The sequence below is a fragment of the Entelurus aequoreus genome, linkage group LG19 (genome assembly GCF_033978785.1).
Source record: "Entelurus aequoreus isolate RoL-2023_Sb linkage group LG19, RoL_Eaeq_v1.1, whole genome shotgun sequence".
Classification (NCBI taxonomy): Eukaryota; Metazoa; Chordata; class Actinopteri; order Syngnathiformes; family Syngnathidae; genus Entelurus; species Entelurus aequoreus.
This window is the reverse complement of record NC_084749.1, coordinates 25766556-25791525: the sequence shown is the minus strand read 5'-3', so window position 1 is coordinate 25791525 and position 24970 is coordinate 25766556. Positions and strand designations below refer to the sequence as shown.

Genomic DNA, 24970 nt, shown 5'->3' with positions numbered 1-24970 from the left:
TCCCAAGGGCTTCCTCCGAACTGAGTAAACCCTTCAGATGAAGGGCGAAACGTCTTCAATTCAAGAGTGAAGTCCAGTTGCCTTGCTTCACTCTTCACATAACTATGACCTAGATGACTGAGAATCTTCACTGTTTTATGTAGTTGTTTTCAATATAGCACAATAAGCACAAGATGAACATATGATTTTATTATTGATGCCATACTTCGATATTTCAGACAAAATGTGGCATACATAATCCCTCAAAACATGAAGAACCATTTAAACAAAATGAATGCTAGGTAAAATTCTGAGATTGCAACTGTGGTTGAAACAAAAATCAGCATACACAGGGAATCCCCAGGACCAGGGTTGAAGACCTGTGCTCTAAAGCAGGGGTGGGTAATTCCAGTCCTGGAGGGCCCGTGTGTATGCTAGTTTTTGTTTCCACCAATTACCCTGGTTTAATAAGATAATTGGCTGTACACAGCAACACTGATTTACAATTGTTAGATCATTCCATATTGACCTTATTTTGTGTGTCAACAAAGGCGGCGCCATGTTTGTTCCGTTTTGAGTGCAAACATCGGGTTGAGCAATGCTGTCCATTGCAGTACGATAGCATTTGCTATTTGCGCGCATACTGATATGAATTCAGCTCGGATTAACTAGGAAGGTTCCAGCTATACGTCGTAACAAGCCATCGCCAAAAGAAACTGTTACACAGCATAACTGTACATAGTTGTGAAAAAAGGTACTAATGCGATAATGCTGATCATGTTCATTAGACGCTAGCTGGCTAACGACTAGCAATATTGATGGCTGTGTCAGAGGTCTGATCATACTCATTGGACGCTAGCTGGATAACTTTAGACAGCATAAATGTACGTAGTTGTGAAAAAAGGTAATAATGCAATAATGCTGATCATACTCATTCACTAGCTGGCTAACGACTAGCAATCTTAATATTGCTAGTCGCTAGCCAGCTAGCGTCAAATGAGTATGATCAGCATTATCACATTAGTATCCTACCTTTTTTCACAATTATGTACAATTAAGCTGTCTACCGTTAGCCAGATTAGTGTCTAATGAGTATCTAAAGCGTAATATCAGCATTATCACATTAGTACCTTTTTTCACTACTATGTAGTTATGTTGTCTAACAGTTTTTTTTGGTGAGTGCTTGTCATGACGTCTGGCTCAAAACTAGTTGGCTCAAAGATCTAGTTAAACCGAGCTGAATCTATACCACTATGCTCGTAAATAGCAATAGCAAATGCTATCGTCTGTTAGCAGTTGTCTGTTGTTAGTGATTGTTACTCGGTGATACAAGTTCCTAGTCTAGTTATGTTTCCTCCCAGGTAGTCCTGACACACTGAGAATTGTAACTTACGAAATACAGAGCATTACTTGTGGGCAGACTGACAATTTCTCCTTGATTGCTTGTTTGTAGCTTCTGGGATGCTGCCATGGGGAAAATATTCAGAACAAAATTCTCACTTATTCTGATATGCAGACATCATAGGCTACACCCGCAACTATGCCTTGACTTGACCTCAATAAATGAAAACATTTATAACATAGGATCAGGTCGAGGCTTTATAATTTGACGTTAGCATCTCCATCTTAATTCGCCGGGTTTTTCAACGTAGCTAACTAGCCATGGCTAGCCGAACGGAAGTTTCAATCCAAAGTGGAAGACAGTAAATTTTCACAATGGGCGTGGCAAAATAAGGTCAATTGGGACACATGAAGAGTCATCAGCTGCCATCCATGCACTTATGAAGAAATGTAGCCAAAAAATATTTGATGGTGTCAACATTATATCTAATTAAACAATTAGGCCTCAAGTTGGCATGAAATCCAGTATACACACCGGCCATCCAGGACTGGAATTGCCCACACCTGCTCTAAAGAATGGTTTAAAATCAAAAACTTAACGACTAAACACTGCTTTTGGGGCAAATCCCTCTCAGTTATCCAATGCATGAAGAATGGCAATGATAGCAAAGCCAATGCTCCTGCTGTGCACCGCACCCAATTTTACTTGTAAAGATGAAAATAAAATATAATAAAAAAAATTGCTTAACATTGGCCTCAATAGCTGGATCTGTTCTATTAACACTGCCTATATTTCTGTTTATAGGATTATAGTTAGGGTTGTAATCTTTATTAATCCATAATCTGCAACAACATACAATTAAAGTAAGAAAGGTTAAAAAAAAATCGAATGTAATGCAAATACCCTGTGTTTGCTCATTTTAAAATATTGCACAATGGCTGGAAATGGGTTTTGAATGTTGCATTTCTCTGCCCCACCGCCCCACCCCCAGTGTTGACTCCGTGGCTTCGGCCTTGGTAGCAACTATGTATGTTTTCCAAAATGTCGTATAAACTTAGTTTTTCCAGATGAGTTTGTTAAAATACTTTAAGGAGTCAGAAGAGAGAGAAGAAGATGAGGGACCAGAAGTAACAAACAGTTTAAACAGGACAAACAAAATACAAAGATGACTGGGACAGAGGCAGGAATGGAACATCTTCAGAGGAGAGAATGAGGGAAAATGGAGATGAGACACAAGTACCATCTGTAGAAGTGAGACTTTCACAGGTAACTTGACTAGCTCACAGTGCCATCCACCAATGATTTCACAAGTAGCCAAAGATGCTAGCCAGCAATTTTTTAGTGTAACTTTTGCTCGCAAAGATTCCTGTTTACCACACTGACATCCACAATTTGATTATATTATGCTTGTAACATGCTATGATTTGTATTTAATATGTTAAGTCACTGTTTACACTTGTATTCTGTCAGCTAATTCAATACCTATGCCTCTTGCCCATAGACCACAGAGGGAGAGAATGTGAGCCACTGTGTTACCCAGCTGAAAAAAGGAAGAATGGGGACAGCCTCTTATGGCTCCAAGTCTAATTCAGACTGCACCAAGGAATGGCGTTTTATCTCGTCTGGGACATCACACTTTCACTTCCGGTGTGCAGTCTGTCGGCATGTGTTAGAACGCAGACACCAGGTCAGAGCTGATGCAATATGCCACATCATCAATAATTTTAGGAAGAATCTGGAATAACAGTATTTTCCTGCAGAACTGTTAGCATAGTCACTTTTATAAAGGTGATTGATCTTATAAATTCAGACAAATCTGTAAAACAATGGTATTTTTCTGCAGAACTTGTAGCATTGTCACTTTTATCAAAGGGGTTTGATTGTGATAATTCAGAAAAAATCTGTAAAATAATCAAATTTTTCTGCAGAACTGTTTGCATTGTCACTTTATTAAAGGTGTTTGATTGTAATAATTTAGTAAAAAATCTGTAAAATAATGGTATTTTTCTGCAGAACTGTTTGCATCATCACTTTATTAAAGGTGGTTGATCTTAACAATTCAGAAAAAATCTGTAAAATAATGGTATTTTTGTGCAGAACTGCCAGCATTGTCACTTTATTAAAGGTGTTTGATCGTAATCATTTAGTAAAAATCTGTAAAATAATGGTATTTTTCTGCAGAACTGCCAGCATTGTCACTTCATTAAAGGTGGTTGATCGTAATAATTTGGAAAACCTCTGTAGAATAAAGGTAATTTTCTGCAGAACTGTTTGCCTCGTCACTTTATTAAAGGTGGTTGATCTTAACAATTTGTGCATGCCTTTAAGAGGTGAATGGTTATGGCGTCCCTTGGTGCCGGAAGTATGTACTTGCTGTACTTTGGGACCCTCGCTTTTTTAGCTGTTCGTCTGGGTTTTGTGCCGATGGCGGGTGCTCCGCTCTGTGAGCAACCATAACTCTATTTGGATTATTAGCTTCCACGTCACGGACATACAATGGTGATTGAGGAAAAAAGGGAAGTGTTTTCAATACTTAACCTGTCTCAGCAACTCTATACTTTGTTTAAATGTGCACACTAACGCAGCTTTGTCAGGCAACTTGTTGGTTTATACAAGCAGGATCATTTTCGGGTTTGAGGGAACGAGCGGGAGAGTGCCTCAAGAACGGTGAGGCGTGCGTGCATGTTCCGGGGTTAAAATGCCTACCTGTTGGCATGCTGTTGGTCACTCTACGGCAGGGGTCACCAACGCGGTGCCCGCGGGCACCAGGTAGCCCTTAAGGACTAGATGAGTAGCACGCCGGCCTGTTCTAAAAATAGCTCAAATAGCAGCACTTACCAGTGAGCTGCCTCTATTTTTTAAATTGTATTTATTTACTAGCAAGCTGGTCTCGCTTTGCCCGACATTTTTAATTCTAAGAGAGACAAAACTCAAATAGAATTTGAAAATCCAAGAAAATATTTTAAAGACTTAGTCTTCACTTGTTTAAATAAATTCATAAATTTTTTTTACTTTGCTTCTTATAACTTTCAGAAAGACAATTTTAGAGAAAAAATACAACCTTAAAAATGATTTTAGGATTTTTAAACACATATACCTTTTTACCTTTTAAATTCCTTCCTTTTCTTTCCTGACAATTTAAATCAATGTTCAAGTATTTATTTATTTTTTATTGTAAAGAATAATAAATACATTTTAATTTAATTCTTCATTTTAGCTTCTATTTTTTCGACGAAGAATATTTGTGAAATATTTCTTCAAACTTATTCTGATTAAAATTCAAAAAAAATATTCTGGCACAGCTAGAAAATCTGTACAATCAAATTTAAATCTTATTTCAAAGTCTTTTGAATTTATTTTAAAATATTTGTTCTGGAAAATCTAGAAGAAAAATGATCTGTCTTTGTTAGAAATATAGCTTGGTCCAATTTCCTCATCCACAAATTTTTCATCCTCGCTCAAATTAATGGGGTAATCATCGCTTTCTCGGTCCGAATCGCTCTCGCTCCATTGAAAACAATGGGGAAATGTGAGGAGCCCTTCAGTCTGTGACGTCACGCTACTTCCGGTACAGGAAAGGCTTTTTTTTATCAGCGATCAAAAGTTGCGAACTTTATCGTTGATGTTCTCTACTAAATCCTTTCAGCAAAAATATGGCAATATCGCGAAATGATCCAGTATGACACATAGAATGGATCTGCTATCCCCGTTTAAATTTTAAAAAATCATTTCAGTAGGCCTTTAAGGTTTTCTTAAAAACATATAATAATAAAATGCATACCAAAAAAGTAAATACTAACGTAAACACACTAACCCTAGATTTATAAACCTAGATTTATCTTATTTTACTTAAAATACGAAGTCAGCGCAGCTAAGTACACAGTGTAGAGCGCTTCAAATTTACCATTGTCTCTATGGCGGAAAATACAGTAAACTACAATCAACTTACAAGTATTATTATCATCACTGCATTGTGCATTGGGCGGAAGGCGGGGTACACCCTGGACAAGTCGCCACCTCATCACAGGGCCAACACAGATAGACAGACAACATTCACACTCACATTCACACACTAGGGCGAATTTAGTGTTGCCAATCAACCTATCCCCAGGTGCATGTCTTTGGAGGTGGGAGGAAGCCGGAGTACCCGGAGGGAATCCACGCAATCACGGGGAGGACATGCAAATTTCACACAGAAAGATCCCGAGCGCACAGATCAAACCCAGGATCTTCGTATTGTGAGGCAGACGCACTAACCCCTCTACCACCGTGCTGCCCGAGAAATATATATATATTATTTAAAAGAAACTCGGTTTTGTTAAATACAATTCTCCCCAAACATTCAATAAAGTCAGATACAAATAAGGCAACAAGAAAAATATCAACACTTCTCTTTTTTAAAGTAAATATGTACAGCAGATATGGGCATCTACATCAAAAACATGGTTTGCCTGAGTCGCTGTACAAATATAAATACATATATTTTTTTCAATCGATTTTTGATTTATTTGAATCGATTAAGAATCGTGACAAGTAATAATTAAGATTAATTCAAAAAAAAAAAATCAAACGCCTAGTAAATAAGTTTTCCAACATTTACTTTTTATTGTAATTCATATTCTTCTCCATTGCCGCGAGCAGAATTTGGCGTTTTTATCCAATTTTAGGTCGCAAATATACCATATTTTATTTTTGATACCTATTCTGGATACTTTTATGGACACTTTATGGACAATTCTAAAGTGATCAAGGTGTCCTTGTTTGTTTAAAAACTTCACCGACCGCTAGCTAGCCTAGTTTATTTTTAGCCAGGTGGCTAGCTAGCCAGTCGCTAACCTCCAGCTCGCCTTGAGCTTGGTATTTTAACGATCGCACGTTTGAATACCGGGTTTTTGGACAGTCACAGTTGAGATGACCAACAAAAAGAGTGACAAGAAGGAGGTGTCTGGTGGGGCTGCGTGTAAAGTCAAACAACCAGCCAGGAGACACCGATCCCAGCGTGGCTCGACCGATAGCGGAGGTGAGCCGGGTGGTAGCATGGAGGTGGACGCATCCGTATTGGAATCGATCAACGCGAGACTGAGCAAGCTGGATATTCTGGATGCACTACAGCAGGACATCCTTGACTTGAGAAGTAGCCTGGAATTCAGTCAGAAGGAGATTGAGGATCTAAGAAAGGATAATGTCTTTCTGAGAGGTGCGATGACTGACATGCAGAGATCTACCGACTTTCTTACCGCGGACTAAAGCGCATTAAAGACACGCGTTGGATATACAGTGCAGGGACATGAGAGACAATCTCATTTTCTCGGGGATCCGAGAGGGCAACGCCGATCCGGAAAAAACTGTAAGAGAGTTCATGTCGGATAAGCTCAAGCTCTCCCCGGAGGTGGTAAGAGACATAACTTTTTCCAGAGTGCACAGAATGGGCAGACCTGTGGACAATAAAGTCCGTCCCATAATAGCTCGTTTTGAGCATTTTAAGCACAAAGAGTTGGTAAAAAGCCGAGGAAAGGAGCTGAAAGGGACCTCTCTCTGGTTAAATGACCACTTCCCGGCTGAGATCAACGATAGGAGAAAGAAACTGTCACCGATCATGAGAGAGAACCGAGCCCAGAACAAGAGAGTGGCACTAACAGTGGATAGGCTGTACATAAATGGACAGCTGTATCGGGACCCAAAGGTTACCCCCTGGCTTTTTTAGAATGGGCATTCGTGGGTGTTTTTAGTATCTTTGGCCTGTGTCATGACTACTTCCAGTACTGTTATGTCCTGCACTAAGCTCGGCCTTCATAGGGGCCTGGTGTTAGCTCACGTGAATGTATGCAGCCTGCGTAATAAGTGCCAGGAAGTAGAGTGTATTATCAAAGATAATTTTATTAATATCTTTGCCATTTCTGAGACCCACCTTGATGATTCCTTTTCTGATTCAATTGTAGCCATTGAGGGGTTCTCAATTTTTAGGAAAGATAGGAACAGGTTTGTGGGTGGGGTGGCTATTTATGTTCAGAATCATTTATCTATCAAAGTGCGTAATGATTTGATGAGGGAGAGTATTGAAGCTATTTGTGTGCAGGTCTATCTACCTTATTTGAAACCAATTATAGTATACTGTTTCTATAGGCCTCCAAGTGCTGATGCTCTGTATCTGAAGGAGTTATGTGAGATGTTTGACAGGATATCAGATGAGAATAGAGAAATCTATTTACTGGGTGATATGAATGTTGACTGGCTGGGACAGGGGTGTACAAACAAAAATAAGTTACTATCCATTTTAATGCTTGCAATCTGTCCCAAATTGTTGCCCCTCCCACGAGAATAGGTAGTAATAGTGATGGTATTATTATAGCTACTTGCATTGATCATATTTATACAAATGTTCCGGACCAATGCTCCAAAGCAGTGTCGGTTCCTGTAGGTTTTACTGACCACAATATAATAGCTGTCACTAGAAAGACAAGGTTTCCTAAACCTAAAGCGAAAATTATTTTCACAAGGTCTTATAAGAGATTTGATGAAGAATGTTTTATTGATGAAATATCCTGTTTAAATTGGAACGAGGTGTGCAGTGAGGAAGACCCTGAGGCTGCACTGCACTTATTTATGTTAATGTACATGAGTGTTGTGGACAAGCATTCCCCTTTGAAGAAGTTTTCTGTCAAAAAAAGTCTGCCCCATGGATTGATAATGGACTTAGAAGTTTAATGACTGAATGAGACATGGCTAAAAAAGCCTCCGTCAACTCAGGTTTAATTGATGACAGGCATAAGTACTGTTCCTTAAAGGCCTACTGAAAGCCACTACTACCGACCACGCAGTCTGATAGTTTATATATCAATGATGAAATCTTAACATTGCAACACATGCCAATACGGCCGGGTTAACTTATAAAGTGCAATTTTAAATTTCCCGCTAAACTTCCGGTTCGAAACGCCTCTGAGGGTTGACGTATGCGCGTGACGTCAATCATTGAAACGGAAGTATTCGGACACCATTGAAGTCAATACGAAATAGCTCTGTTTTCATCTCATTATTCCACAGTATTCTGGACATCTGTGTTGGTGAATCTGTTGCAATTTGTTCATTGCATTATGGAGAAAGAAGCTGAGCAAGCAAAGAAGAAAGTTGTCGGTGTGAAGTGTCTATTTTGCGAGGGAAGTCAGCAACAACACGTACACAGCCGGCGCTTCTTTGTATACATTCCCGAAAGATGCAGTCAAGATGGAAGAACTCGGACAACAGAGACTCTTACCAGGAGGACTTTGATTTGGAAACACAGTTGCGATAACGTGAGTACACAGCTGCGCTTCCAAACATTTGATCGCTTGCTATAACTAGCTCGAGCTAGTAGCTAGGAGCTAGGAGCTAGCATTAGGATTAATTTGTGGCATATTAAATATAAGCCTGGTTGTGTTGTGGCTAATAGAGTATATATATGTCTTGTGTTTATTTATTGTTGTAGTCATTCCCAGCTGAATATCAGGTCCCACCCGCGCGCTTCCAAACATTTGATTGCTTGCCCGTACGTGCGTGTCATGTACGTAACTTTGATTAAATATATAAGCTTTATGAACCTTGGGTTAGGTGAACGGTTGTTTGGGCTGAGTGAGTGTGTGTGTTATGCAGGTGTTTGAATTGTATTGGCGGGTTATATATACGGGATCCCGTCCATATTACCCGCTCGAGCTATAACTAGCTCGAGCTAGTAGCTAGTAGCTAGGAGCTAGGAGCTAGCATAACAAACACCTAGGTGTTTTTATGCGGGATTAATTTGTGGCATATTAAATATAAGCCTGGTTGTGTTGTGGCTAATAGAGTATATATATGTCTTGTGTTTATTTACTGTTGTAGTCATTCCCAGCTGAATATCAGGTCCCACCCGCGCGCTTCCAAACATTTGATTGCTTGCCAGTACGTGCGTGTCATGTACGTAACTTTGATTAAATATATAAGCTTTATGAACCTTGGGTTAGGTGAACGGTTGTTTGGGCTGAGTGAGTGTGTGTGTTGTGCAGGCGTTTGAATTGTATTGGCGGGTTATATATACAGGATCCCGTCCATATTACCCGCTCGAGCTATAACTAGCTCGAGCTAGTAGCTAGGAGCTAGCATAACAAACACCTAGGTGTTTTTATGCGGGATTAATTTGTGGCATATTAAATATAAGCCTGGTTGTGTTGTGGCTAATAGAGTATATATATGTCTTGTGTTTATTTACTGTTGTAGTCATTTCCGGCTGAATATCAGGTCACCCCCGGCTCTCACAGCATCTTCCACTCCCCACTAGTCCTTCACTTGCACTTTCCTCATTTAAAAATATTTCATCCTCGCTCAAATTAATGGGGAAATCGTCGCTTTCTCGGTCCGAATCTCTCTCACTTCATGCGGCCATCATTGTAAACAATAGGGAACTTTGCGTATATGTTCAATTGACTACGTCACGCTACTTCCGGTAGGGGCAAGCCTTTTTTTATCAGATACCAAAAGTTGCGATCTTTATCGTCGTTGTTCTATACTAAATCCTTTCAGCAAAAATATGGCAATATCGCGAAATGATCAAGTATGACACATAGAATAGATCTGCTATCCCCGTTTAAATAAAAAAAAAATCATTTCAGTAGGCCTTTAAGAAACCAGGTCACAAAATTAAACAAACTGAAAAAAAGGGAATATTACAAACAGAGGTTATATGATGTGAGATATGATAGCAAAACTTATGGAATGTTTTGAATGAAATCATGGGTAGAAAGAACAATGTCTGTACACCTTTTGTGGAATCAAATGGGTTGGTACTCACTAAGCCATGTGACATTGCAAATCATTTTAATAACTATTATGTTGACAAGGTATCTCAATTAAGGCAGGGTATGCATATATCCAATAACAACAAATCAGCTGACCTCATTAGGAATATTATAATGGATAATAAGGACTGTGAATTCAATTTTCATCAGGTTGAAGTCAGTGAGGTTGAGAGGTTACTACACTCTCTTCCGAACAACAAAGTAGCTGGTGTAGACAACCTGGATAGTAAATTACTGAAAATGACTGCTGGTATCATATCAGTGCCTGTTTGTCATATTTTCAATAAATGTTTACAAGTGGGCCTGTGTCCAAAGATATGGAAGGTGGCTAAGGTTACTCCTCTACATAAGGATACCAAATTGACTTTCAATGAGGGCAATTCTAGACCAATAAGCATCCTACCTGAGTTATGTAAAATACTGGAGAAATGTGTGTATGCACAAATTCAAGCTTACTTTCAATCAAATGGGCTAGCAACTGATTCTCAACATGCATATAGAACGGGCCACTCTACATCCACGGCTCTTATACAAATGACGGACGATTGGCTTAATGCTATAGATAATTCTATGTTGGTTGGAGCTGTGCTGTTAGATTTTAGTGCTGCATTTGACGTGATTGACCACTCTCTTTTAATTGAGAAACTTAAATGTTATGGTTTTAATACTTCAAGTTTAATGTGGATACAGAGTTATTTGTCCTCAAGATTACAGCAGGTGTATCTTAATGGCAGCTTGTGTACAAAGATGGGAAGGGCTGTTGGTATTTCCAGAAAAATGTGCTGCTTTTGCTGATCCACCTCTTCTTTGTCAAATTGTTAAGAGTTTAGTCTTGTGTCATATTGACTATTGTTCTACAGTCTGGGCGTCTGCTGCAAGTGGTGAGATCAGTAAGCTCCAGATTGTCCAGAATAGGGCAGCAAGGCTGGTTCTTGGTTGTTCACTAAGAACCAATGTGAACCAAATGCATGCTTCTCTTTCCTGGCTAACAGTGCAGAACAGTTGTCGGCTAATACTCTTATATTGTTCAAATCAGTAACCGGTAGTAAAACTCCTGCTTTTCTCATGGCCCAAATAGTTCACAGTAGCACTATACATAATCACAATACCAGGGCATCCAGTGAGGGGCATTTTGTACTCTCGTCCCAGGAAGAATGCTTTGCGGAAATCTTTCATTTATAGATCTTTATCGCTCTGGAATAACTTGCCTCGAATTCTCACCAGCATTGAAAGTAAACAGGTTTTTAAAAAGAGAGTAATATTTTATCTGAGTTTTTAAATTATTTTGCTCGTTGATGATTTCTTTGGTTTTATATTGTGTAGTTATATTTATATGGTAATTATTATTCTGTGACTGTAAATTGTTTGCTTGTTTTTTATTGATGGTTTTATTTTTTCTGTATTGTGTAGTTATAATTATATGCTTTTACTTGTAATGGTATTGAATTGTGGACCACAGGAAGACTAGTGGGTTGTTGAGGCAACCAGCTAATGGGGATCCTTAAAGGCCTACTGAAAGCCACTACTACCGACCACGCAGTCTGATAGTTTATATATCAATGATGAAATCTTAACATTATAACACATGCCAATACGGCCGGGTTAACTTATAAAGTGACATTTTAAATTTGCCGCTAAACTTCCGGTTCGAAACGCCTCTGAGGATGACGTATGCGCGTGACGTAGCCCGGCGAACACGGGTATGCCTTCCACATTGAAGTCGATACGAAAAAGCTCTGTTTTCATTTCATAATTCCACAGTATTCTGGACATCTGTGTTCGTGAATCTGTTTCAATCATGTTCATTGCATTATGGAGAAGGAAGCCAAGCAAGCAAAGAAGAAAGTTGTCGGTGCGAAATGGACGTATTTTTCGAACGTAGTCAGCCACAACAGTACACAGCCGGCGCTTCTTTGTTTACATTCCCGAAAGATGCAGTCAAGATGGAAGAACTCGGATAACAGAGACTCTAACCAGGAGGACTTTTGATTTGGATACACAGACGCCTGTAGAGAACTGGGACAACACAGACTCTTACCAGGATTACTTTGATTTGGATGACAAAGACGCAGACGTGCTACTGTGAGTATGCAGCTTTGGCTTTTTTTTGCGTATGTACGTAACTTTTTTAAAATATATAAGCTTTATGAACCTTGGGTTAGGTGAACGGTCTTTTGGGCTGAGTGATTGTGTGTGTTGATCATGTGTTTGAATTGTATTGGCGTGTTCTATGGAGCTAGGAGCTAGCAGAGGAGCTAGCATAACACGTACCGTACCTACGTGCGCGTCACGTACGTAACTTTTTAAAAATATATAAGCTTTATGAACCTTGGATTAGGTGAACGGTCTTTTGGGCTGAGTGATTGTGTGTGTTGATCATGTGTTTGAATTGTATTGGCGTGTTCTATGGAGCTAGGAGCTAGCAGAGGAGCTAGCATAACACATACCGTACCTACGTGCGCGTCACGTACGTAACTTTTTAAAAATATATAAGCTTTATGAACCTTGGGTTAGGTGAACGGTCTTTTGGGCTGAGTGATTGTGTGTGTTGATCAGGTGTTTGAATTGTATTGGCGTGTTCTATGGAGCTAGGAGCTAGCAGAGGAGCTAGGAGCTAGCATAACAAACACGCAGGTGTTATTATGCAGGATTAATTTGTGGCATATTAAATATAAGCCTGGTTGTGTTGTGGCTAATAGAGTATATATATGTCTTGTGTTTATTTACTGTTGTAGTCATTCCCAGCTGAATATCAGGTACCGTGAGTATGCAGCCTTGGCTGCTAAACATTCGATAACTTGACCGTATGTGCGCGTCACGTACGTAACTTTTTAAAAATATATAAGCTTTATGAACCTTGGGTTAAGGAAACGGTCTTTTGGGCTGAGTGATGGTGTGTGTTGATCAGGTGTTTGAATTGTATTGGCGTGTTCTATGGAGCTAGGAGCTAGCAGAGGAGCTAGGAGCTAGCATAACAAACACGCAGGTGTTTTTATGCAGGATTAATTTGTGGCATATTAAATATAAGCCTGGTTGTGTTGTGGCTAATAGAGTATATATATGTCTTGTGTTTATTTACTGTTGTAGTCATTCCCAGCTGAATATCAGGTCACCCCCGGCTCTTACAGCATCTTCCCTATCTGAATAGCTTCAACTCCCCACTAGTCCTTCACTTGCACTTTACTCATCCACAAATCTTTCATCCTCGCTCAAATTAATGGGGAAATTGTCGCTTTCTCGGTCCGAATCTCTCTCACTTCATGCGGCCATCATTGTAAACAATAGGGAACTTTGCGTATATGTTCAACTGACTACGTCACGCTACTTCCGGTAGGGGCAAGCCTTTTTTTTATCAGATACCAAAAGTTGCAATCTTTATCGTCGTTGTTCTATACTAAATCCTTTCAGCAAAAATATGGCAATATCGCGAAATGATCAAGTATGACACATAGAATAGATCTGCTATCCCCGTTTAAATAAAAAAAATTCATTTCAGTAGGCCTTTAATAAAAATCAAAAAATCAAATCAAATCAAATCTCAGATTTCATATCCAATTAGGGCTGGGCGATATGGCCTTCTATTAATATCTCAATATTTTTAGGCCATGTCACGATACACGATATATATCTCGATATTTTGCCTTAGCCTTGAATTAACACTTGATGCATATAATCACACCAGTATGATGATTCTATGTGTCTACATTAAAACATTGTTGTTCATACTGCATTAATATATGCTAATTTTAAACTTCCATGCAGAGAGGGAAACCACAATTAAGTCAATTTACCAAAACTGCATTTATTAACAGTTATAAAGCAGTGGTACAAACATTCATGTAATTTCCAAAACAGAAAGTGCAAGATTGTCAGAGACATTTTAAAACAAGCTGTTAGTGCACTTTTGTGCATGATGTCACTAAGATGACATATCAAAACAACACTAAATTAAAGTGCACTTTTTGTACAGAACACCACTACAATAGTTTAAAACAAATAAAGTGCACTTCTGTGCATGATGTCACATAAGATATTTAAAAAACTGTCAAATAAATAGTAAATCAAATAGTGTATGTCCTTCGCTATGTGGTAGGTTCCTGCGGACGTTATCTCCTTCTGTTGTTGATTATTTTTTTCATACGGTGTTGATCTGGAAATGGTTGCTTCGGCATTTTGTGGGTGTGGCACCGGCCGGAGATGTTGACATGCGGAGTTTCAAGCACTCATTCTCTAGCGGGTGACTTTTCAAATGATGCTACACATTAGCAGTGGTGCTACTTTTTGCAGCAACGCTTTTGCCGCATAGTTGTTCAACATATTCCTGCTTGAAGCCAAACCATCGCCAGACCATGGACCCCATGCTGTTTTTCTTGGGAATTAATTCTTCCTTCATTTGCTACCAGATTTGCACCTTCTTTCTCTCGTATTAACACTCGCACCGCACCGTTAGCATCACAGCTAACATTACCCATGTCGCTACCTCTCTGCTACGTGACAGCGTATGACGTTGCACGCGTGACAGTATGTGACGTATGTAAGAAGGTGCGCTTGTTTTATCTCTCTTTGAGAAGGAGAGACAAGAAAGAGAGTGAGAAAAGCCTGTAGTCTAATGCCCGCAGCTAAAAGCAACTGCGTGAGAACGTATACTCGAATATCACGATATAGTCATTTTCTATATCGCACAGAGACAAACCCGCGATATATCGAGTATATTCGATATATCGAGTATATTCGATATATCACCCAGCCCTATATCCAATATGGCTGTCATTTGGTTTAATAAAACAATGTAACAACCATTATTTTTTGGCAGTGTTGTGACTCATCACTCTTCGCCAAAGTACAAAAACTAAGCGGGGACGTTATAGCTGAAGCAACAAAATGTATTTAATGCTGGGTTTGCTTGTACGAAAACTATTGATGCTGTTGTGCTTGCTCGCATTCAGGTGACAATGTAAGCTTGCTCATACCAAAGACTATAAAAATGGGACCCATAACCTCCTGCTTGGCACTCAGCAACAAAGGGTTGGAGTTGGGGGTTAAATCACCAAAAATGATTCCCGGGCGCGGCGCCGCTGCTGCCCACTGCTCCCCAAGGGGATGGGACAAATGCAGAGGACAAATTTCACCACATCTAGTGTGTGTGTGACAATCATTGGTACTTTAATCTTTAATCTTTTTAAGTGCGTTTTGTAACTCAAAGCTAAGAAAATGGAAATGCTGATTATCGGTCCTGCTAGACACCGACACCTATTTAGTAATACCACCTTAACATTTGACAACTATATACTATAACTAACTTATAAAGTGCAATTTTAAATTTCCCGCTAAACTTCCGGTTGAAAACGTCTTTGGATGATGACGTATGCGCGTGACGTAACCAGTGAAACAGAAGTATCGGTAGCCCATTGAATACAATACAAAATAGCTCTGTTTTCATCTCATAATTCCACAATATTCTGGACATCTGTGTTGGTGAATCTTTTGCAATTTGTTTAATGAACAATGAAGACTGCAAAGAAGAAAGTTGTAGGTGGGATCGGTGTATTAGCGGCGGACTACAGCAACACAACCAGGAAGACTTTGACTCGGATAGCAGACACGCTAGCCGACGCTAGCCACCGACCGCACGGATGATCGTGGTGAAGTCCTTCGTCTTTCCGTCGATCGCTGGAACGCAGGTGAGCACGGGTGTTGAAGAGCAGATGTGGGCTGGCTGGCGTAGGTGGAGCGCTAATGTTTTTATCACAGCTCTGTGAGGTCCCGTTATACTAAGTTAGCTTCAATGGCGTCGTTAGCGACAGCATTTTTAAGCTTCGCCAAGCTGGAAAGCATTAACCGTGTATTTACATGTCCCTGGTTTAATAGTATTGTTGATCTTCTGTCTATCCTTCCAGTCAGAGATTTATTTATTTTGTTTCTATATGCAGTTAAGAAGCACGATGCAATCACGTTAGCTCCGTAGCTAAGTTAGCTTCAATGGCGTCGTTAGCAACAGCATTTTTAAGCTTCGCCAGGCTGGAAAGCATTAACCATGTATTTACATGTCCCTGGTTTAATAGTATTGTTGATCTTCTGTCTATCCTTCCAGTCAGGGATTTATTTATTTTGTTTCTATATGCAGTTAAGCACGATGCTATCACGTTAGCTCCGTAGCTAAAGTGTTTCGTCGATGTATTGTCGTGGAGATAAAAGTCGCTGTGAATGTCCATCTCGTGTTCTCAACTCTCATTTTCAAGAGGATATAGTATCCGAGGTGGTTTAAAATACAAATCAGTGATCCACAATAGAAAAAGTAGAGAGTGTGGAATCCAATAAGCCAGCTTGTACCTAAGTTACGGTCAGAGCGAAAAAAGATATGTCTTGCACTGCATTCTAGTCCTTAACTCTAACGTTCCTCATCCACGAATCTTTCATCCTTGCTCAAATTAATGGCGTAATCGTCGCTTTCTCGGTCCGAATCACTCTAGCTGCATTGAAAACAATAGGAAAATATGAGGAGGCTATCAACTGACTACGTCACGCTACTTCCAGTAGGGGCAAGGCTTTTTTTTATCAGATACCAAAAGTTGCAATCTTTATCGTCGTTGTTCTCTACTAAATCCTTTCAGCAAAAATATGGCAATATCGCGAAATGATCAAGTATGACACTTAGAATGGATCTGCTATCCCCATTTAAATTTAAACAATTCATTTCAGTAGGCCTTTAAGAGTGTTACTAAAACGGTCTTCTTTCATCTCTGTAATATCGCTAAAATGCATTCTATTTTGTCCACCAGCGACGCTGAGATCATTATTCATGCGTTTGTTAGGTCTCGTCTTAATTATTGTCACGTGTTATTTTCGGGCCTCCCTATGTCTAGCATTAAAATATTACAGTTGGTACAAAATGCAGCTGCTAGACTTTTGTCCTCCATGAAGCCAGTGTTTCTGGCAGGAGCAAGAGGTCTGATGAAAAAAATGTCGCTGGTGGTGATGAAGGAGTGCAGCTTCTGGTAGGCATAGTCGATGACGTCAGCGTGTAACTCCACTCCATGGTTCACTCCAAATGGTCCCAGGATGAGGCCTACCATGGTGCTAGAAAGAGTCACACGTTGTTTTGCCTACTCAAATTATTTTGTGATTTATTTTATTTTATATGCTAGGCTAAGTTACAGTGCCTCAAATGTTATCTTTTTTTTGTAAACTGAATTTAATAGGAAAAACAGGAAAAAGGGACAAAACCGAGAAAAGTGCCTGCACAGCCTATACAACAACTTCAGCCGTCTGTTAAAGCTGCTCCTTCATAGCTTCACACAGCCAAGAATGCCCCAAACAAAGTTAATTCACACCCTCAATCAAACAAACCACTTAGCTCATCAACTTTGGATACTGTGGAAAACCAAACAAGGCAAAAATTTACCTCAAGAAGCTCAATCATTTCAAGGCAAAACACAATACCAGGTGAATTCCACACTGTATTACAAAGGCAACATGAAATGATGGCACTCCTGGTTCAAGCACAAACCCCCCAATTGCTTCCACACAGACAAATTCCGTTTTTTGAAGGTGACCCATTGCAGTTTCAGGCTTTCATGAAAGCATTTCAGCATTGTGTAGAGGCAAAAAACAATGATTGTGGTGACTGCTTATGTTATCTGGAGCAGTTTACCAAAGGAGAGCCGAGAGATTTGGTGTGCAGTTGCCTCTATATGCCTACAGAGAGAGGCTATGCTACAGCAAAACACCTACTAAGGGAGCACTTTGGAAATCCTTCAAAAATAACAGCAGCCGACCTGGACAAAATCATGGTTTGGCCAAACATCAACTCTGAAGATGTGAAAAATCTCCAAGCTTATGCACTCTACTTGCGAGAATGCTCCAATGCCATGGAATAGCTGCAGTACTTGGATGAGCTCTATATGCCAGCTAGCATGAAGATGCTCATACAAAAGCTTCCTTACAAACTAAGGGACCAGTGGAGAGGAAAAGCAGCTGACATTGTTGACAAACAAAAGTGACATGCTCGTTTCACAGACATTGTGGAATTTATTGAACAGCAGGTCAGAATTGCCTCAGATCCTGTCTTTGGCGACATTCAGGAAATTGCTCTGAATAAAGCAGTAACCAAACCCAAGCTCATACCTCAAAGAAAATCACAGTTTAGAAGAAATAGTTTCGCAACTCAGGTGGCAGTTGCCACTGAACCTAAACCGGATCCACACCTGAATAAGTTTGTGAACAGAGGCATCTCCTCCTCCAAGACAAACCGTATTTCTTGTTTCTATCGGAGTAAAACAACTGCATTATTGCAAAAAGGAACATGAAAACCAAAGAAAAAGGGTTTTGTTTTGGTATTATGGCTCTATTTTTATTTATTTATTTTTATTTCAATTGCTGTGTTCGTCACGGCAGTAACAATTAGGGGCTGGTGTGTTAGAGCCATATACTCTTTCTGTCTGTCAAGTTCATGACGTCACTAAGGGGTTGGCTCAAAGCCAAGTGCCAGTTTACTTGGGGAGGGGCTGGGATCTTGCTCAGGTGTTGCTGAGTGGAGGCGCAACCGTTTTTGACTGTGTCAGGCTGATATTTGTTTGCTCCCATTTATTTTTTGTTTTGCTACAAAGTGAGTTTTATTTATGTGACTTTATGACAATAAACATTTTTGTTAAACATGGACACAATTCTGGACATCGATTTAATAACCGGCTGCACACGTCTAAACTAGCTTCATTTATATTCGGCAACCAGTAGCAGTAATAGTTTAAGACTTTACCGCTACAATTGCTTTAGGTATAAGTAAAATCTTTGGTGCACAATTTGCATACAACTATGCACTTCTCCTTGTTACCATCAAGTATTTAAAGAGAAACAAATATATATCAATTAGTTTTGGTGCTAGTGTGCTGACGTCACTCAAGGCATTATCAGTGTGCCAGAAAGTAGGATACACCAATGTGTCACATAAATTAAATACAATACCAGTGACACCTAGAGTCCAGATGAAGAAAAGTGTAATTTTAGCGTGATTTAGATTTTCTAAAACTTGTTTAGTCATTATTTAATCAAATTTAACGTGTTAAAGTTATGGCCTTGATACAGTAAAAACCAGTGTAAAAATATAACATTATTTGTGTGAACATACGGTTGAAACATGGTCAGCCTTGACTCTTTCTGACAGATATCCAGCATTGTCAGTCTCAAACCTAGAGTCACAATGGCTGCACTACAAACGTTTGTTATGGGTGTAAGTATAGGATATCAGTATGCGTGTAGCCACGGAGATAATCCTAAAAAGATTAGCTGGTCTGGCTTTACTGAAGCATGACATGAATTTAACAACTTTATATTAACTAATTGCTTCCTTGAACAAGTAATAGTGGCTTTGAACATCAATGATTCAAATGAATGACAGAGAGCATACAAAATCATAATTAGTAGCCCGGTTAGAACCAACTTGGAAGAGGGTGGTGTTTAAAGTAGGGCTGGGCGATATATCGATATACTCGATATATCGCGGGTTTGTCTCTGTGCGATATAGAAAATGACTATATCGTGATATTCGAGTATACATTCTCACGCAGTTGCTTTTAGCTGCAGGCATTACACTACAGGCTCTTCTCACTCTTTCTAGTTTCTCCTTCTCACAGAGACTTAAACAAGCGCACCTTCTTACATACGTCACATACGTTGAGCAGAGGTAGCAGCATGGCTAAAGTTAGCTGTGGTGGGAGTGGTAATACGAGAGAAAGAAGGTGCGAATCTGGTAACAAATGAAGGAACAATTAATTCCTAAGAAAAACAGCACAGGGTCCATCGTCTGGCGGTGGTTTGGCTTCAAGTGGGAATATGTCGAACAGACAATCGTAATTTGTCAAGTGTGGGGCGAAAGCGTTGCTACAAAAAGTAGCATTACTGCTAATATGTAGCATCATTTGAAAAGTGACCCGCTAGAGAATGAAGAGTGTTTAAAACTCCACATGTCAACATCTCCGTTTGGTGCCACACCAACAAAATACCAGGCAACCATTTCCACATCAACACTGTATGAAAAAAAATAGTCCACGACATAAGGAGATAACGTCCTACCACATAGCGAAGGACGTACACAATTTGATTTACTATTATGCAGCTCATTTTTATTTGACAGTTATTGAAATATCTTGTGTGACATCATGCACAGAAGTGCACTTTATTTGTTTTAAACTATTGTAGTGGGGTTCTGTACAAAAAGTGCAATTTAATTTAGTGTTGTTTTGATTTGTCATCTTAGTGACATCATGCAGAAAAGTGCACTAATAGCTTGTTTTAAAATGTCTCAGACAATCTTGCACTTTCTGTTTTGAAAGTGACATTGATTTTTGTGCCACTGCTTAATAACTGTTTAATAAATACAGTTTTGGTAAATTGACTTAATTGTGATTTTCCTCTCTGCATGAAAGTTTAAAATGAGCATATATTAATGCAGTATGAACAAGAATGTTTTAATGTGGAGACACATAGAATCATCATACTGGTGTGATTATATGCATCAAGTGTTCATTCAAGGCTAAGGCAAAATATTGCGATATATATCGTGTATCGCGATATGGCCTAAAAATATCGAGATATTAAAAAAAGGCCATATCGCTCAGCCCTAGTTTAAAGTTTAATATTCAATGTTTGCCCTTCTTTTACATTAAGTCTATATGTGTCTATATGACCCAATTTTACACAAAGTCTTTATGCGTCTATATGCCCTTCCCCCAATAGTTCCACTAGGGCTGTAACAATTGATTATTTTAGTAATTATCGATTAGTTTGTTCAATTAATCGAGTAATCGGATAAAACACAATTATAGCCTCAATGTGTATTTTAGGGAAAATAGTTCAAATAAAAAGGTTTTCTGCTTCTTTCTGCTTCTGCTTTTAACCTCACGTTTTTCCCTCAATGTACTGAATGTGGCGCACCGCCACAGCATTTTCATTAGCGCTACACCTTGAAAATACGGGTTTTTGTACTTGGAATCGAAGTAAAGTAGTATAATATATTGTAGCTCCCAGAAGAAGAAATCACAAAAAGTCTGACGCTATTTTTAACTTTTTTTTACCAATGTTATGACAACAAACGGCACAATTCCAACAGGTTTTACCTCCAGTGCAAAAACTTTCGTCTCCATGAGTCTGCGCTTCCCCAGACACACGACACCACTTCGTCATTCTCCGCTAATCACCTTTCAGGCAAGGACGGTGTCTTTGCAAACATGGCAAATACTGACATCAAATCCAAACCACACGAACATAAAACCTTAACACCAGCAGTTTGTTACAGTAAGAATGTATATATATATATATATATATATATATATATATATATATATATATATATATATATATACACACACACACATGTACATATATATATATATATATATATATATATATATATATATATATATATATATATATATATATATATATATATATATATATATATATATATATATATATATATATAAAAATATGGCATATAAAAGTATTTTAGCAATCAGGGTGGGAGGAGGAAGGAGCTTGCATGCTGTACTTGTTTGTACGTATGTGTACAATGGTCTGCTAATAGTAGTATTATACAAAATGTTACATCAGTGGCAAAAAATACATAAAAGTACATTACATTGGCTGTGAATGTAGAGTTACTATGGTTGGTATCTAGCGTTAGTGGTATCCCAATAGTATCAGAACTACAACAGGCACGGTCATCTACAAACTTACTTCAGTTCTTTACAACAGGTGACAATTCCAGAGTGACCTTCTTGATTTGGAAAAGGTTGTCCTGCTACAAATTTACCATAGTGTTCTCAGCAATCTTAAAGCTGATCTGGAAGTTTTCTCATGTCCTCTCTGTCAGTACGCCGCATATCCCCAATTACAATAAAAGGCACCAGTTTGGAAGTTGTCTTTCTGAGTCTCACTCTCAATTTTTTGTACTCTCTTTGTCTATCCTGAAATAGCTGGACTTCAGTAAAGTCCATAAGCAGCCTTTAGTAAGCTTCTTACGAGAGATGCTTGCTCTCTTGGAGCACGGGAGGTCAGCAACAACAGTCATCAACACAATGATCAAATAAAATTACAGGAGAGAGATATCAGATGGAGCAAAATTGGTAAGAAAAAGTAGTGAATACTGGCAATACATAAAGGAGAATCGAAAAATGTATGTTGACAAGTACAGATTTGTTCATAGTGCATATATGTTTGGATATATGCAGATTTAAAAAAATGTGTCTGTGCTTGTTCTTACTAATAAGAATTTAGAAGAATCGAAAGGGGTTAGTAATGATGATAAACAGAAATCAAGCAGATTAAGATTTAAATATCATTGCTGTAATCTACCAGTTTTGAGCTAATGGGACACTCTCTGTTTTTAAACCATTATTGTAGTGAGATGAATGTAATTACACAGGGGTCCCCAAACTACAGCCCCTCCAAAAGCTGGCCTGTGAGATGTCCCAAGTTACATGTAGATGCCCATTTCTGCTGTACTAATTTACTTTACAAAAGAGAAGTACTGCATACATATATACAAATAGATACCCCCGCCCTTGGCCACATTTGTTTAACTCAATATGGCCCAAACTTTTTGGGGACCCTTGATCTAGAATGATGAATGTGACACTGAAACTTTGCAGTCTGTTTCTATGATTGCCAACATTGTTTGTTTGTTTGTGTATGTGAGTCTGTTAATATATCTGAACTACAGGATAATACTGTAAAACATATACCGACATAACCCACCTATCAAGGTAATAAACTATAAGCATAGTTTTTACTATTTACCTGTTGGGTTATAAATAAATACCATTTATATTGTGTCGTCGTCCTAGTCCACTTCTCACACCAATTTGAGTTCAAACCAACGCTCAGTGTGCATACCAGAGAGAACAATAAACAATCTATCACTATAAGATCCCTCTTGTTACAATATCCCACCTCTGAGTTGCCTCAGTCTGAAATCTTTAAATCAGCAGAAAAAACATACGAAGAAAAAAACTCTACTTAAAAGAGCACAATGTGAGAGGATTCACTCCTTACCCGTAATGATGCAGAAGAGACATTTTCAGAAAAATCATGCTCTGTTCTTTTGAACTGCCACCACAGTTATACCATAAAATGCCGGTTTCCTTATCGCTACAACAAAAGCACTTTTGCACAGCTTTTTAGCTCACTTTCATGATACGTGCAGCAAAACTCTTTCATGACATACAGGACTACTTAAAATCTGCATGCAATCTTTGCTGTTTTGAAAAACTTTACTTCTAAACATTGTGGTTTTCTCCTAAAACCAACGAAGCAGAGAGTCTTACCTTGGGTCCTGGGCTTGGAGCTGGAGCAGGGCTGCCTGCACCAGAGCTAAAGGGAGAGGAGGCGGGTGGCCCAGGGCTGGTTACACTTAGAAAAAAGATCATAACAAATAGGGTGAATCTAAGGTAATAAAATATTTAAATATCAGCTATGAATTTGTATAATATTCACATATTAAGGTTTTGATCATACATATATATATATATATATATATATATATATATATATATATATATATATATATATATATATATATATATATATATATATATATATATATATCATATTTTTTTAAAAATGCAATCAAAAACACTTAAACTAATATGAGTACAGTATGTAATTTCTTTTTCAGTCCAATAATATACAATATTTTCTTTGTACATTTGCAAAATGACACAGATCAAGTTTAAATACCTCTTATGGGATCCTTTACGTTGTAGCCCAGAAGGACTGATGGGACTGGGGGTGCAATATGTAAACTTTCCTTGACTGGGAGTCATCGGACTTGTTTTGGGACTGTTTTTACTTGAGTCTTGGTTTTTGCCTGAGCCTGGGTCTTCAGTTAATGCAAAGAGTGTAGCGTCTGTGACTGTATGGTTAGTTGGGCTGCTGTGAAGAGTGGCATTCTCGGGAGTAGTGTAAGCGATGAAGCCTTGAAGTGTGCCAATGGCGAGGCTTGAAACAGTCGCCAGATCAGCAGGACTGGTACAACTTTTTTGTTGATCAACAACTGATGAGGAAAATTCTGAAGAAACACTGGTTTCATTGGCATCTTGAGTTGTGTTTGCACCGTTTGGCGAGATCTGATTCTGTGTTTTTAATAATGGAGGGACAGTGTAGGATGCCACACCTTTCTCTATGACTGCAGTAGGAGAAGTAAACGGGGACGAGGGCTTAGAAATGTCAGCTCCTTTGGACTTAAAAGATCCATCCTGTATTGGAGGAGGCGGGGCACGGTTCTTGACTTTGGCTGGTTGTGATTGAGACTGTGGTGGAGGGGAGTGAGGCTTTTTTGTGGGTGTTGGAATTTGAGGCGCAGGGGACTTGATAGACTTGGGTTTTGGAGATATGTCTTTGGGCTGGGATGTTCCAGCGTTGGTTACTGTGGTCCTGGAACCAGAGGCGGGCACTGGCAGAGCAGAATTTTCTGATAATACATTGTCGGAGGAGGGTGGTGTCACTGTGTCCCCTATTAGATTAGGTGAACACTGGCTGTCAGCAACAATTGTGAATTCATAGTACTCCTGAATATCTGGAAGAAAACAACAAAAGTGTAAAGCCAATGTAATCTAAGTATTAATCATTGACAATTAGTTAATCTTTGTTTGAGGTACACATACATTTTCTCTATGAGGAAAAACAGATACAAGAATATCATCATCCATCTATTTGCTATCGCTTATCCCTCTCGGGGTCGCAGGGTGCTGGAGCCCATCCCAGCTACACTCAGGTGGAAGGCAGGGTACAACCTGGACAATTTGCCACCTCATCGCAGGGCCAACACAGATAGACAGACAACATTCAAACT

The 24970-nt window shown here is 39.0% G+C and overlaps 1 protein-coding gene across 3 annotated transcripts in view; it reads right to left on the bottom strand.

The window, feature by feature from the left end:
• LOC133635229 (discs large homolog 1-like protein) overlaps positions 1-24970 on the bottom strand; it is a 211780-nt gene that overhangs the window by 182365 nt on the left and 4445 nt on the right. For 2 of the 3 annotated variants that reach the window (XM_062028164.1, XM_062028165.1), the window contains exons 3-4: positions 23857-24694; positions 23445-23529 (exon numbers count right to left, since the gene is read on the bottom strand). In XM_062028164.1, the coding sequence (XP_061884148.1) occupies positions 23445-23529; positions 23857-24694 (923 nt within the window). Of the gene's footprint in view, positions 1-21855; positions 22005-23444; positions 23530-23856; positions 24695-24970 lie in introns of those variants that run through there. The other variant, XM_062028168.1, reaches the window with a different exon arrangement.